Below are 15,276 nucleotides of genomic sequence, written 5' to 3' on the forward strand. Positions count from 1 at the left end.
CAGCCCCCTTTTTTTAATAGTTTTTCTTTTTTAAAAAATAAGCCTAAATGTCCCTCCTACCACTCCCTCTCTCTCTGTCCTCTCTCTATTCCGTCTCTCTCCTCTCTCTCTCTATTCCTCCATCTCTCTCTTCTCTCTCTTTCTCTATTCCTCCCTCTCCTCTCTCTTCCTCTCTCTCTTCCTCCCTCTCTCCTCTCTTTCTATTCCTCCATCTCTTTCCCTTCCTCCCTCTCTCCTCTCTATTCCTCCCTCTCTCTTTTCCTCCCTCCCTCTCCTCTTTCTATTCCTCCCCCGTTCACTTCCTTCCTCTCTCTCTTCCTCTCTCTCCTCTCTCACTATTCCTCCAACTCTCTCTCTCTCCCTCTCTCCTCTCTTTCTATTCCTCCATCTCTCTCTTCTCTATATATATATTCCTCCCTCTCTCCTCTCTCTCTATTCCTCCAACTCTCTCTCTCTTCCTCCCTCTCTCCTCTCTCTCTATTCCTCCAACTCTCTCTCTTCTCTCTCTCTGTATTTCTGTCTCTCTCTATTCCTCCAACTCTCTCTTCTCTCTCTATTCCTCCATCTCCCCCTCTCTCCTCTCTCCCTCTCTATTCCTCCCTCTCTACCTCTCTCTCCCCCTCTCTCTGACCCTCCTTCCCTCCCTCTCTCTTCTCTCTCTGTTCCTCTCTCTCTCTCTCTCCTCTCTCTCTCCTCTCTGTCCCTCTCTCTTTTTCTCTCTCTCTGTCCCTCCCCCCTCTCTCTGTCTCTCTGTCTATCTCTCTCTAGCCCCCCTCTCTGTCTGTCTCTCTGTCTGTCTCTCTCTCTCTTTTTCCTCCCCATTGCCGGAGGCGATTTTGTCTTGCCAAACCGTTCATCGCTTTCCTTCCATCTGCTGAAATTAAGGAATTAATGAGCGACTGTGCATTTTGCAATTGGAGGGGGGGAGCAGAAGAGAAGAGGGGGAGAGAGAGAGAGAGAGAGAAAGAGGCAGAAATGTTTACTGGTGATTAAATGATAATGCACCCCCCTCTCCTCCCCCCTGCTGTATAATTCATGAGCCAATTAAAGGAAGTGTTAGTTGATTTGATGGGAAGCACAAATACAAAAAAAAGAAAAACCCTCATCCACCCTCGCATTTAACTAATAGGGAGGCACATCCCTGGGCCCGGCCTGCCTCCGCTTTCTCAGATTACCCGGCTAATTGCTCGAATTTATAAGGCTGTGACTGATCGCCATGCATATTTCATTGTTCCCAAATACTTTGGTTGTTTGCATCTATGTCTCTGCTGTTAATATGTCAGCAGCTGGCCAAATCTCCATGTCGGTCAGTTTTCCTCTTAGAACACAGAACGTTGAATTAACAGAGTGGGAAGGGGGCCTTGGAGGTCTTCTAGTCCAACCCCCTGTTCAGGCAGGAAATCCTATACCATTCTGGACAAATAGTGTCCAGTCTCTTCTTTAAAATCTCCAGTGATGGAGCATTCGCAACTTCTGGAGGCAAGTTGTCCCACTGGTTAATTGTTCTCACTGTCAGGAAGTTTCTCCTTATTTCTAAGTTGCTTCTCTCCTTGTTTAGTTTCCACCCGTTGCTTCTTGTTCTGCCCTCAGGTGCTTTGGAGAATAGCTTGACTCCCTCTTCTTTGGGGCAGCCCCTGAGATATTGGAAGGCTGCTATCATGTCTCCCCTGGTCCTTCTTTTCATTAAACTGGACCTACCCAGTTCCTGCAACCGTTCTTCCATATGTTTGAGCCTCCAGTCCCCTAATCCTCTTTGTTGCTCTTCTCTGCACTCTCTCAAGACTGATTCGCAATTTCACCCATATTGCACTTCGCTTTCAGCTTTCCAAAGGAAAGGAATGGGGGTGCAATGAATGCAAGCCTCAAGACATGCAGCAGATGTCCCATAACAAAATGAACCGAAGTGATTGGTGGATGTAATAGACTGTCGGAAAACTAAAACTATAATGTTCCAAAGGAAAGAATTCTTCTCCTTCTCCTTCTCCTCCTCTCTTCTTCCTTCTTCATCTTCTTCTTCTTCTCCTCCTCCTTCTCCTTCTTCTCCTTCTTCTTCTTCTTTCTTCTTCTTCTCCTTCTCTCTTCTTCCTTCTTCATCTTCTTCTTCTCCTCCTCCTCCTTTCTCCTTCTTCTGCTCCTCCTCCTCCTTCTTCCTCCTCCTCCTCATTTCTTCCCCTTCTCCTTCCTCCTCCTCTTACTGTTACTCCTCTCCTTCTCTCCCTTCCTCCTCCCCAAATTGTGTCAGAAATATCCTCACAATGTGGTGAGCCATTTCAGTTGCAACAAACCCAAAATCACTGAAACTTCTTCCTCCTCCTTCTTAATAGACAGGCTCTAAATTTTATCCCTTTTCTTGTTTTCAAAACAATATACTCCTTCCCTTCCCCTCTCCTTCCTTCCTTCCTTCTTTCCTTCCTTCATTCCCTCTTGCTTATCTTATTACTTCCTACCTTCCTTCCCTCCCTCTCTCCCCTCCCTTCTTTCTATCTTTCTTATCTTCTTTCCTACCTTCCTTCTCTCCCTTTTTTCTTATCTTCTTTTTCTCCCTCCTTTCTTCATTCTCTTTTATTTTCCTTCCTTTCTTCTCCCCCTCCCTTCCTCCTTCTTCCTTCCCTCTTTCTTATCTCTTCCCTTCCTCCCTTTCTTCCTTCCCTCTTTCTTATCTCCTTCCTTCCTTCCCTCCCTCCTTACTTCATTCCCTCTTTATCTTATTCCTTCCTACTTTCCTTCCCTCCATCTCTCTCTCCTTCCCTCCCTTCTTCCTTCCCTTTCTTATCTTCTTTCCTACCTTCAACTCCCCTTTTTCTTATCTTCCTTTCCTCCCTCCTTTCTTCATTCTCTTTTATTTTCCTTCCTACCTTGCCTTCCTTTCTTCTGTCCCCCCCTCCCTCCTCTCCTTCCTTCCCTCTTTCTTATCACTTTCCTCCCTTCCTTCCTTGTTTGTCTGTCTTTCAGTCTTCTTCTTCTTGGGAACTATTCCTTCCTGAGGCCATCGAGTGTTTGTGCATCCAAACGATTGAGAGATGAACACCATCTGACACACTATAACGGCACTGGAAATCGAAGCCCGCCTGCCCCCCAATTACCTCTGGCTCTGAAAAACAGATCACTGGGCATAAAAAGGGAGCTCTTTGTGACAATATATTCAACAGATCTGATCCTTCAGCAAAGAACGCTGAAGCATCCAGAAGGATAGGCTGATGGGATCAGCCTATCCTTCTGGATGCTTCAGCATGCTTTGCCAAAGGATCAGATCTGTTGAATATATCGTCACAAAGAACTTTTTAAAAAAAAAATACCGTTGACAATTTGGGATGGAGAGGGAAGGAAAAGAAGAAAGAAGGCCAATTGCATTTTTTATTATTATTTTCCAAGCCTAGATGACTGTTTAGGTACCCTCTGTCCTACCCTAATAGACAAGGCTTCTGCAGGGCTCCTGCTGTCCAGACAAGTCCACTTCCCTCCCCTTTCTTTCTTTCCCCTTTCTTTCCTGGTGTTTCTTTTCATTTGTGGTTTATAATAAACTGAAATAAAAGTGGGGAAAGGAAGGAAGGAGATAAAAAAGAGGGAAGGAAGGAAGGAGGGAGGAAAGGAAGAAGAAAAGAGGGAGGGAGAGGAAGGGAGAAAGAGGGAAGGAAGGAGGGAGAGGGGGAAGAAAGGAAGGGAAGGTAGGAAGGAAAGAAAATAAAAGAATGAAGAAAGGAGGGAGGAAAGGAAGATAAGAAAAAAGGTAGGAAAGAAGATAAGAAAGAAGGAAGGAAGGAGGGAGGTAAGGAAGGTAAGAAGGAATAAGATAAGAAAGAGGGAATGAAGTAAGGAGGGAGGGAAGGAAGATAAGAGGGAAGGAGGGAGGGAAGGAAGGTAAGAAATAATAAGAAAGAGGGAATGAAGTAAGGAGGATGGGAAGGAAGGAAGATAAGAGGGAAGGAGGGAGGGAAGGAAAGAAGGAATAAGATAAGAAAGAGGGAATGAAATAAGGAGGGAGGGAAGGAAGGTAGATAGGAAGGAAGGAAGGAAGGGAAGGGAGATGTTCTCAAAACACACAATTTGACAGACTTCCCAATTCTGAACAAAATTTGTCCTTGGGGTGTTAAATATATTGTTCTTTATTGGATTGTGCGAAAGGAAGCTGAATGATAGCACCAAATTTTCAGAGTTCTGGTGGGAGGGGGGTTAAACATTGAACTAATTGGATTTTATGGATTTTTTTAATGTACCAGTGAGAGCTGCATAATTGCTTGAGCAGACAACGTACACATAATTGTACATTTATTAGTTGCCGTATAATATATTAGTATTTATTAGTGTTATAATGCTAACTTATAAAAACAAATATACTGTGTATATCTTAATACTCCTTGGTGATTGGTGAATTAGGATAATGTTCTCTATTAGCTTTTTTCAAGGCAAACATAGATGTCACAGTTTCAGAATTGTGAATCTGATTTGACAGGCCCTTTCACTATAGTTCACCAGTCTTCCAATATTTGAGGGGCTGCCACACAGAAGAGAGGGTCAGCCTATTCGCTAAAGCACCTGAAGGCAGAAGCAAGACGCAACGGTTGCAAACTGAAAGAGGGAAGGAGAGAGGGAGACCGAGAGGGAAGGAAGAAAAGAAGATGAGAAAGAGGGAAGGGAGCGAAGGACGGAAGTAAAGAGGGAAGGAAGAATGGAAGGGAAGATAGGAAGGGAAGGAAGGAAGAATGGAAGGGAAGATAGGAAGGGAAGGAAGGAAGAAAGAGGGAAAGAAGAATGGAAGCAGAAATAGCAAGGGAAGGAAGTAAGGGAAGGAAGGAAGAGGGAAAGAAGAATGGAAGCAGAGATAGGAAGGGAAGGAGGAAAGGGAATGAATGAATGAATGAATGAATGAAGGAAGGAAGGAAGGAAGGAAGGAAGGAAGGAAGGAAGGGGGAAAGAAGAATGGAAGCAGAGATAGGAAGGGAAGGAGGAAAGGGAATGAATGAAGGAAGGAAGGAAGGAAGGGGAAAGAAGAATGGAAGCAGAGATAGGAAGGGAAGGAGGGAAGGAAAGGGAAGGGAAGGAAGGAAGGAAGGAAGGAAGAGAGAAAGAAAAATGGAAGCAGAGATAGCAAGCCCTTCCACTCTATTTATCTATCTATCTTAGATTCGAGCCATGGACTCACATGATTGAGGGCAAGATGCCGACTCTATAAACAGCTTAGAGAGGGCTGTAAAAGTCTATGAAGTGGTATATGTCTAATTGCTATTGCTGTTGCTATCATCGATGTGTACCTTCCTCGTCAAAACACCAAGGTTGAAGATTCACCATTTGCAAACCACATTGTCCCATTCACTGCACCACAACTGACTGTTACACCTTGGTTGAGAATGAAACACACCAGTGTGCTCTCTCTCTCTCTCTTTCTTGCTCTCTCCCTCCCTTCCTGTCTCTCCTTCACTCTCTCTGTCTCTCTCATTCTGTCTCTCTTTCTCTCTCTAACTCTCTCTCTGTTTCTCTCTCTGTGTCTGTCTCTCTGTCTCTCTCGGTCTCTCTCTGTCCCTCTGTCTCTCTCTCCCCCTCTCCCTGTCTCTGTCTCCCTCCCACTCTCTCCCCCCATCTCTCTGTTTCTCTGTATCCATCTCTCTCTTTCTCTCTGTCTCTGTCTCTCTCTGCCAAATGCTATTCCTTCTAGGTAATCAGATCCCCGTTAATTAATAAAACTGTTAGGTTAATTGTCCCAGTCTGGACATCCTTATCCAGTTTGTAATACTAACCCTCTAGCACTTTCTCCCCCACCCCCACATGCCTGCCCTACCGCCCCCCCTGCTCCTCCCCCCTTTTGTTTCCAGCTCAATTAACTTAATGCTATGCAAATGAGCGGCTCTCCTCGCCCGTTAGCTTGTAGCCCGGGCGAATGTTAATAGCATAATTGGGCCTTCAGTAAGGTAATTAGACACGATTTCTTCCATTAGTCTTACAAGCCTAATTATGGTTGATGAGAGGGAAGGGACCACACCTCGCCACCCTGGGCTAGGCAGGGCATCTGCGTTAAAGCAAATATAGACAAGACACTGACAACTCAACACAACCCACAAGATCTATAGCAAGGACGGAGAAGAGGAGGAGGAGGAGGAGGTACCCTGTTTCCCTGAAAATAAGACCTCCCCAGATAATAAGCCCAATTGGGCTTTTGATTTGAGTGCATGCGCTCAAGTAAGCCCTCCCCCAAAATATTGCAACACAGCAGCAGCCTTGAGGTGACCACGCTCGCCACCTTCCGCACCTCCAAAATAATAAGACCTCCCTGAAAATAAGGCCAATTGTTTCGGAGGTCAAAAGAAAATAAGACCCTGTCTTATTTTTGGGGAAACACGTTATGGGTAAAGGCAGCCTGACCCACCACCAGCCAGGAAATGTGAGAGCAAAGGTGGGGGAGAGAGGGGGGGTTGCAGGAAATTCGTTGTTCTTCTTGTTGTTGTTGTTTCTTCTCCTCCTTCTCCTTCTCTTCCTTCTTTTTCTCCTTCTCATTTTTCTCCTCCTCCTCGTCTCCTGTTCCTCCTCCTCCTGTTCCTTCTTCTCCTCCTCCTCCTTCTCTTCCTTCTTCTTCTCCTTCTCCTCCTCATTTTTCTCCTCCTCCTCCTCCTCCTCCTTCTTCATCATCTTCTTCCTCTTCCTCTTTCCAACCCCCACTCCCTTCAAGCACTGTTGATGCTACCTAGTTGGGTGATGAAATGTCTGCAAAGAAACCACCAAGCTCAGAGAGCTCCAAGGACACCACACTCCTCCTCCTCCTCTTCCTCTCCTCCTCCTCCCTCTCCTGTTCCTTCTCCTCCTCCTCTTCCTCCTCCTTCTGTTTCTTCTCCTCCTCCTCCTCCTATTTCTCCTTCTTCTATTTCTTCTTCTATTTCTTCTCCTTCTTTCTCTTCCTCCTCCTCCTTCTATTTCTCCTTCTTCTATGTCTCCTCCGCCGCCTTCTCCTTCTTCTCTTTCTCTTCCTCCTCCTATTTCTCCTTCTTCTTCTATTTCTTCTTCTATTTCTCCTCCTCCTCCTTCTCTTCCTCCTCCTCCACCTTGTTCTATTTCTCCTCCTCCCCTTCTTCACCTTCTCACCTAGAGCCAACCTTTGTTGGCCTTTCGATAACTTCCCAAGGCAACCCTGGACAAGAACATTTCTCGCTGGGGCTTTAATTAAGTTATGTCCTTCCATTTCCACCTGCCTTTCGAGGGCTCTCGGAAGAGAGCAGGTAAATGTTAAGAGCGGGGAAAGGACGGAGGATTTGAAGTTGGGTGATCTTTTCCACCAAAACCTTCCCTCCTCACGCAAAGCCCGGCAACGCCTGCGGAATACATATTCAACAATAAGTATGCCGGCCCACGTCTGGCAAACTTGCAGATAATGGCAGCCTGCGAAGGTCACGGAGGTTTTATTAGCTCAATTAATGGAGGTGTAAGATAAGGCTAATGCCGAACTCTTCAAATGGCTAAAGGAAAAAAACCCGTCGTAATGGAGTTATTAACCTCTCCCAACCGTTGAATTCGGCAGGCCGATGCCTACGCCGTTTCCCAGTTCAGGTCTCCATTAATCGGCGGCTGATTAGCTTTAATCCACCCTGAAAACTAGCAGCAGAGACAGGAAAAGTCCAAATAATCACCGAGCAGGAGGAAATAAAATCCCCCATTTTCTTTCTACCGGAGCAGCTCATTGCTTTAAAAAAATTTTTTTAACCCCTTCATCCTAGACTTAAGTGGAGGAAAAGATCTTGTCTGGCCCGGAAAGCAAAAAAAAAAAAAGGAAAATACAAACATAGCCAACACAGTTCTAGGCTGCATCAACAGAGGGATAGAATCAAGATCACGTGAAGGGTTAATGCCACTTTACAAGGCCTTGGTAAGGCCACACTTGGAATACGGCATCCAGTTTTGGTCGCCACGATGTAGAAAAGACGTTGAGACTCTAGAAAGAGTGCAGAGAAGAGCAACAAAGAGGATTAGGGGACTGGAGACTAAAACATAGGAAGAACGGTTACAGAAACTGGGTATGGGCTTTTAATGAAAAGAAGGACTAGGGGAGACATGATAGCAATCTTCCAATATCTCAGGGGTTGCCCCAAAGAAGAGGGAGTCAAGCTTTCTCCAAAGCACCTGAGGGCAGAACAAGAAGCAATGGTGGAAATTCATCAAGGAGAGAAGCAACCTAGAACTGAGGAGGAATTTCCTGACAGTTAAAACAATTAATCAGTGGAACAACTTGAAGTTGTGAATGCTCCAACACTGGAAGTTTTAAAGAAGAGGTTGGATAACCATTTTGTCTGAAGTGGTGTAGGGTTTCCTGCCTAAGCAGGAGGGTTGGACTAGAAGACCTCCGAGGTCCCTTCCAACTCTGCTATTCTATTCAACAGCGTTTTCCTTTCGATCCCCCGTTCGAGTTTTGGTCCTCAGCTAGAGACTTACAAAACTTCAATTAGTGACTGTTCGAATTTACTACACTTATGACCGTTTCAGCATTCCCTACGGTCACCTGATTTGCATTCGGATGTTTGACAGCTGAGTTATACTTAGGACGATCTCGGGAATCGTGCGATTCCCCTTTTGCGATCGCCTGACAAGCAAAGTGGGGAAACCACTTAAGGAGGGAGAGGGAGAGAGAGGGAGACAGGGAAAGAGAGAGACAGACAGACAGACAGGGAGAGAGGGAAAGAAACAGAGACACAGAGAGAGAGACAGAGAGACAGTCTCATTTAACAACTACAGTGATTCCCTTACGCAAATGCGGCAAAAAAAGTCATTAAATGGGGCAAAACTTGCCTAACAAATTTCTCACTTAGCAGCATAAATTTTGGACTCAGTTGTAGTCATAAGCTGCACCACAACGGTGTTGAAAAAAGCGAGCATATGAGCACTGTTCACACTTAACAACCGTGGCACACAGGATCAAAATTTGGACACTTGGCCGCTGGTTCATATTTATGACTGTCGCAGCATCCCGGGGGTGGGGGGGGTGTCACCTCATCTCCTTTTGCGACCTTCTGACAAGCCAAGTTCGTGAGGAAGTCGGATTCACTTAACCACCATGTTACTCACTGAACATCTGCAGAGATTCACCTAACGACCATGGCGAGAAAGGTTGTAGAATGGGGCAAAAACTCACTTAGCAACCTGTCGAGCTTTGCAACAAAAAGCCGGCAAAATGCATTGAAGAACAAACTAAATACTGGAGGGTTTAAGTCCCCCTTGGGCAGGCGTGTGGTCTGGTGCCACGGGGCCCAGCGTCCACCACATGCGTCCTTACCTCCTGCGACGCTCCGTGACACCTCCGCGATGCCTCCGCGGCGCTTCAGCTGCTCGGCATAGCGTCGCGCAGGCGCCTTATGCTCCATGCACAGAAGCACCGAAGGGCTCAAATACAGGTAAAGACACCGGACAGGTGGGTGGGTGGGTGGGTAGGCCCTCGGGAGCACCGTACCAGAACGGTACCCGGTGCTCCTGGCAGGCACTGGTACGCCCATACCGGGGCATACAGCCTGCAACCCACCGCTGCTGTGGTGCCTCTGCCAGCAAAAACGGAGCTCCCGACCTTTGTTTTAACTGGCAGAGGGTTGCAGGAGGCCGTCACAGCCGAAAACGGGGCTCGGGAACCCGTTTTCGCTGGCAGAGCACTCGAGCCTCCACATGAAGTTGAGTTTGACCCCCCAAGGTCAAATACAACCCTGATGCGGCCCTCAGTGAAATCGAGTTTGACACCCCTGAGCTGGATTGTAGAAGGTGACCAGGCTGAGCCCAAGGGAGGGAGGGGTGAAACGCGTCATCAGTCTCACCTCCCTGCATGCCCACAAGAGTCCTGTTTTTAAGCCTGAAACAGACTCAATGAAATCGAGTTCCACACCCCTGCTCTTGGCAAACGGCAAACCAAATCCCGGTCGCTGCATGTCCCATCCTAGTCACCTGCCATGTCGGTCCCCATTTTGACTTAAAGTCTTTGTTAGAAAAAGGAGAAGAAGGAGAATGAGGAGGAGAAGAAGGAGGAGGGAGAAGGAGGAGGGAGGGAGGGAGGGGGAGAAGAAAGGAAGGGAAGGTAGGAAGGAAAGAAAATAAAAGAATGAAGAAAGGAGGGAGGAAAGGAAGATAAGAAAAAGGTAGGAAAGAAGATAAGAAAGAAGGAAGGAAGGAGGGAGGTAAGGAAGGTAAGAAGGAATAAGATAAGAAAGAGGGAATGAAGTAATGAGGGAGGGAAGGAAGGAAGATAAGAGGGAAGGAGGGACGGAAGGAAGGTAAGAAGGAATAAGATAAGAAAGAGGGAATGAAGTAAGGAGAGAGGGATGCTGAGAGGGGGAAGACAAAGAGAAAGAAGAGGAAGGAGGAGGAAAAAAGGAAGAAAAAGAGGAGGAGGAGGGAGGAGGAAAAGAAGAAGAGGAGGAGGAGGAGGAGGAGGAGGAGGAGGAGGAGGAGGAGGAGGAGGAGGAGGAGGAGGAGGAGGAGGAGGAAAGGAGAAGGGAGAAGAAAGAGTTTGAGAAGAAGAGGAGGAGCCCTTTAGGCAGAATGTCGACATCACCCCGGCCGCGTTGAATTCCACCGGCTAATTTGATGCCAGGAGAAACGGGGGGAAGTGGGGGAATGCAGCTTCCCCCCCCTCCCCGTGGCGCCGAATATTCCTGCCTTTGCTTTGTTGACCCAGGCCGAATCTAACACCTTTTTTTCCCGAGGAAATAAATTATTCTGTTCTTCGCCCGAGGCAGGTTGCAGGATGCTAGGATGGCTGCTTCGGAGGCCCCTCCTGCGCCTTCTGCCTGTTTTACGATTACATATTAAGAAATTTTATAGCCCAATTTGTTTCTTCTGCTTGGGAAGAAAATTCCTTCTCTGCCCACTTCACTCAAATAACTTGATTTTTCCACCCCTCCCTTTTTTTTTATTTATTTTTTTGGAACATTCTTCCCAGCTATCAATTACCGACCGGCTTCCGTCTTTCTTTCCATAAATTGAAAGGGCCCAGAGACGGAAGCTGCTCCCTGCTATATAATTTAGTAGTATTTGAGGCAGGTTTACGAGATGGGAAGTCAGAGGAAACACGGGATCTGAAGGGGTGGCCATTTATTACTTCGAAGGAACAGAATGTCCTGACAGTAATTCTGGGGTGGGGGGGTTGTCGTGGTTGTTTTCTGGGGTGGGGGGGATCAACCAGAAAGTCCGTCTAGAGTCAGAGTAAGAAGGAGGCCTTTTCAACCAATAACACGACCGGGAGGGATTTCGTCAACTCGATGTACATGTACATTTATTTTAAATTTCGCCCGACCGGGGGCTGGCCCTGAAAAATGAGCCAGAGGCAGAGAGGTTGTGCTTGATATGCATCCCCGTCTGCTTCTGTCCCTAGATTGATTTCTTCGCCCTAATTCTATTTCAAGAGAGTGTATGTCTACTCCCCCCCTCCCGCTTTCTCCTCCCTCTTGGGCGTTAGAAATCCACTCGGCTGCAGGTCAAGTGTTTGGCAACCTGCATCAGGAACGAGCAATTGGCAGCCCCAGCCTCTCGGTGCGATTTTTATTTATTTATTTAAGGGACGGCAGGGAAGACGCCAAGCTTGTCGATCGGAAAGGTCGGCGGTTCGGCGGCTGGAATCCCTAGCAGTGCTGCATAACAGAGGGAGCTCCCGTGACTTGTCCCAGCTTCTGCCAACCTAGCCGTTCAAAAGCAGGTAAAAAATGCAAGTAGAAAAATAGGCGCCACCTTTGGTGGGAAGAGAACAGCCTTCCGTGTGCCTTCAGCCGTTGAGTCATGCCGGCCACATGACCACAGAGACGTCTTCGGACAGTGCTGGCTCTTCGGCTTTGAAACGGAGATGAGCAGCGCCCCCTAGAGTCGGGAACGACTAGCACGCAGGTGCGAGGGGAACATTTACCTTTACCTTAGGTGTGATTTTACACTCCTTTTTATGGAAGGGCTGCTGTCTCTTACCACCCCACCCCCAGAGGTGGGTTCCTACCAGTTCGCACCAGTTCGATAGAACCGGTTTGTCAAATCTACCGAACCGGTTAGAAGAGATTCCACTAGTGAACCCGGAAAGCAGGCCACACCTACAGAAGAGGTTCCAAAAATTTTTGAAACCCATCACTGAAAAACACACACACACACACACACACACACACACACACACACACACACACACACTCTCACACGGAGAGAGAAAGAGAAAGAAAGGAAGAAAGAAAAAAGAAAAAGTGAGAGAGAGATGAAAGAAAAAAAGGAAAAAGGGACAGAGAGACAAAAGGAAGGAGAGAGAGAGAGAGAGAGAGAGAGAGAGAGAGAGAGAGAGAGAGAGAGAGAGAGAGAGAGAGAAAACACATGGCCGGCAAGCCACTCCCACCAGGTCACATGGCTGGCAAGCCACTCCCACAAAGGAGGCCACACCCACAGAGTAGGTTCGAAAATTTTTTGAAATCCACCACTGCCCACCCCCCTTGTTGTTTGTCTCTTTGCCAAAACACTCTTCGCCAGCAATAAACTCCCAGATGAGTAGAGATTAATGCAAGACCAACAGTTAAGAAGTAAACAATATCCCAACCGAGGAACTACTAAACGAAGCAATAGTAAACAACAACTTATAATCAAGGAACAACTAAGAAGACTCCTGCCCACAACGATAGAGCAAGCAACTAGTATATGCAATGAGACCAACCCCACTCTCTTCTAGAACTGATGGTGTTACCTAGTTGGGGGAAGAAATGTCTGCAAGAGAAGAGCCAAGCTCAGACAGCACCAAGGATCTCTCACCCCTCCTGCTGCTTCCTCCTCCTCCTCCTTCCCCCCTCCTCCTTTTCTCTACAAGTCCAATCCCTTCTTGCACTGATGATGTTATTTAGTAGGGTGAAGAAATGTCTCTAAGAAAACCACCAAGCGCAAAGAGTACTAAGGAGTATCCATAGGCCCCTTCATCTCCATAAATCCCACTCCCTTTTAACACTGATGATGTTCTCTAGTTGAGTGAAGAAACATCTGCAAGGAAACAACCCTCAGAGAGCACAAAGGAACCCCTCCTCCTCTTCCTCCTCCTCCTCCCAAATCCCACTCCCTACCTAGCATTGATGATGTTCCCTAGTAGGGTGAAAAAAATGTCTGCAAGAAAACCACCAAGCTCAGAGAGCACAAAGGACCGCCCCACAGTCATCCTCCTCTTTCTCCTCCTCTTCCTCCTCCTCATTCCAAATCCCACTCCCTTCTTCACTCAACCAGGGGACATTGATGATGTTCCCTGGTTGAGTGAAGGAACATCTGCAAGAAAACCACCAAGCTCAGAGACCGTCGTCTGTGAATAAACGATGGACCAGCTGCTGGACAGCTGCCAACAGCTGAGGCTGCGATCCTCCAGATGTAAGAAGAAGAGAGGCTCCGTTACCTGTTCGGATAGATCCCGGTGCTCGGCATGCGTTTGGCTTGGTCTTCATCTTTTGGGAAGCCATGCAGCACCCAACCTCGAGAGTAGCAATCCAGCCTGTTGATCCGTTTGGACAGGAGCTTCACCACAACCTTGTCTGGCACTAAGGGAGGAGAAAAAAGAAAAAGATTTTGATCGGGACGCAGGCTATCAAGGGATTACAAGAAGTGAAGCAGTCAACAACGTCAATGAAACAAGGAACAACTTTAGTCCTAATTTTAACATCGTAGCATCCCACCCAAAATTTGGATAGAATAGAATAGAATAGAAAAGAAAGAAATGGAATAGAACGGAATAACAGAGTTGGAAGGGACCTTGGAGGTCTTCTAGTCCAACCCCCTGCTTAGGCAGGAAACCCTGCACCACTTCAGACAAACGATTATTCAACAACTTCTTAAAAACCTCCAGTGTTGGAGCATTCACAACTTCTGGAGGCAATTTGTTCCACTCATTAATGGTTCTCACTGAAATTTCTCCTTAGTTCTAAGTTGCTTCTCTCCTTGATTAGTTTCCACCCGTTGCTTCATATCCTGCCCTCAGGTGCTTTATCTCAGCTCAGCCCACCTCGCAGGGTGGTTGTTGGGAGGAAAATAAGAGCAGGAAGGAATATTAGGTGGATTTGGTACTTGAATTATAATTAACTCAAAGTATCAAGTCTACCTAATATTACTTTCTGATCTGTATAATTAAAAATAAAAACGGTGGGATAAAATTTATAAAAAAAAGAATAAATAAAAAAGATCCAGGAACGAAAAGAAAAGAAAGAGAAAATAAGGTGGTGTCATAGCAGGTGTGAGGGATGGTAAATAATACATTCCAAATTATACCTCATACCCTTTTAAATGGAATAATATGACAGTAAAAAAATAAAGCACAATATAGGTAAATAGTACCTGATCATAAGTAGCTAAGTATAAATAAATAAAGAAATGTATATAAAAATGGATAATGAGTAACGAGATTATGAACGCAAGATAGAAATGTATAGAAAGGAAAACACTAACTGCAAAGAGACCGATTCGGAACTGCTGTAAGATATACGATGGAATTTATTGCTCCTATGTTGTTTTTAAGTTATGTGGTTATTTTTGTTAATGTGTTTATGTGTTCTGTTGATGTGCTTATGTGTATAAAAGAAAAAAAGAAAAAAAAGATCCAGGAACAAACTTCTTTGTTGTCGCTAGTTGCGAAGTCGTGTCTGACCCATTGCGACCCCATGGACCATGTTCCTCCAGGCCTTCCTGTCCTCTCCCATCCTCTGGAATCCATTTAAGTTCACGCCGGCTGCTTCGGTGACTCCATCCAGCCACCTCCTTCTCTGCCGTCCCCTTCTTCTTCTTTTGCCCTCCATCGTTCCCAGCATGAGGCTCTTCTTCAGGGAGTCCTTCTTCCTTCTCATTAGGTGGCCAAAGTCTTTGAGTTTCCTCTTCAAGATCTTCTAAAGAGCAGTCAGGGTTGATCTCCTCTAGGACTGACCGCTTGGATGGCCTTGCAGTCCAAGGGATTCAATGCAGGAGTTTCCTCCAGCACCAGAGTTCAAAGGCCTCCATTCTTTGGCGCTCAGCCTTCCTTATGGTCCAACCTTCACAGCCATCCATTGCAACTGGGAAAACCACAGCCTTTTACCACATACACACTTTTGTTGGCAGGGGGATGTCTCTGCTTTTTAGGAGTTGGACTAGAAGACCTCTAAGGTCCCTTCCAACTCTGTTATTCTGGAAGCCAATAAAACACAAGCTTCCCTTGAAGAGAACAAACAGCAACGGCTCAAAACCGGCCACGTTGAAGCTGCACCCTCTCAGGAGGCTGCCTCAACCAGGCAGAGAAGTGCCCGCCTTCCATTTTTGCTGCTAAAAACAAATGAGCAAGGCGCACTCAAGGACTCCGCGAGG

At 46.5% G+C, this 15,276-nt stretch overlaps 1 protein-coding gene across 1 annotated transcript in view; it reads right to left on the reverse strand.

Moving 5' to 3' along the window:
- The window catches only part of AK8 (adenylate kinase 8), a 68,515-nt gene that overhangs the window by 9,218 nt on the left and 44,021 nt on the right, over nt 1-15,276 (reverse strand). Inside the window, exon 11 of the mRNA XM_087704670.1 lies at nt 13,346-13,487. Within this exon, the coding sequence (XP_087560796.1) occupies nt 13,346-13,487 (142 nt within the window). The remainder of the gene's footprint in view (nt 1-13,345; nt 13,488-15,276) is intronic.

This window comes from Thamnophis sirtalis, unplaced genomic scaffold (assembly GCF_051295495.1).
Source record: "Thamnophis sirtalis isolate CommonGarterSnake01/CBP01778 unplaced genomic scaffold, rThaSir2_p1.2 scaffold_2, whole genome shotgun sequence".
Lineage (NCBI taxonomy): Eukaryota > Metazoa > Chordata > Lepidosauria > Squamata > Natricidae > Thamnophis > Thamnophis sirtalis.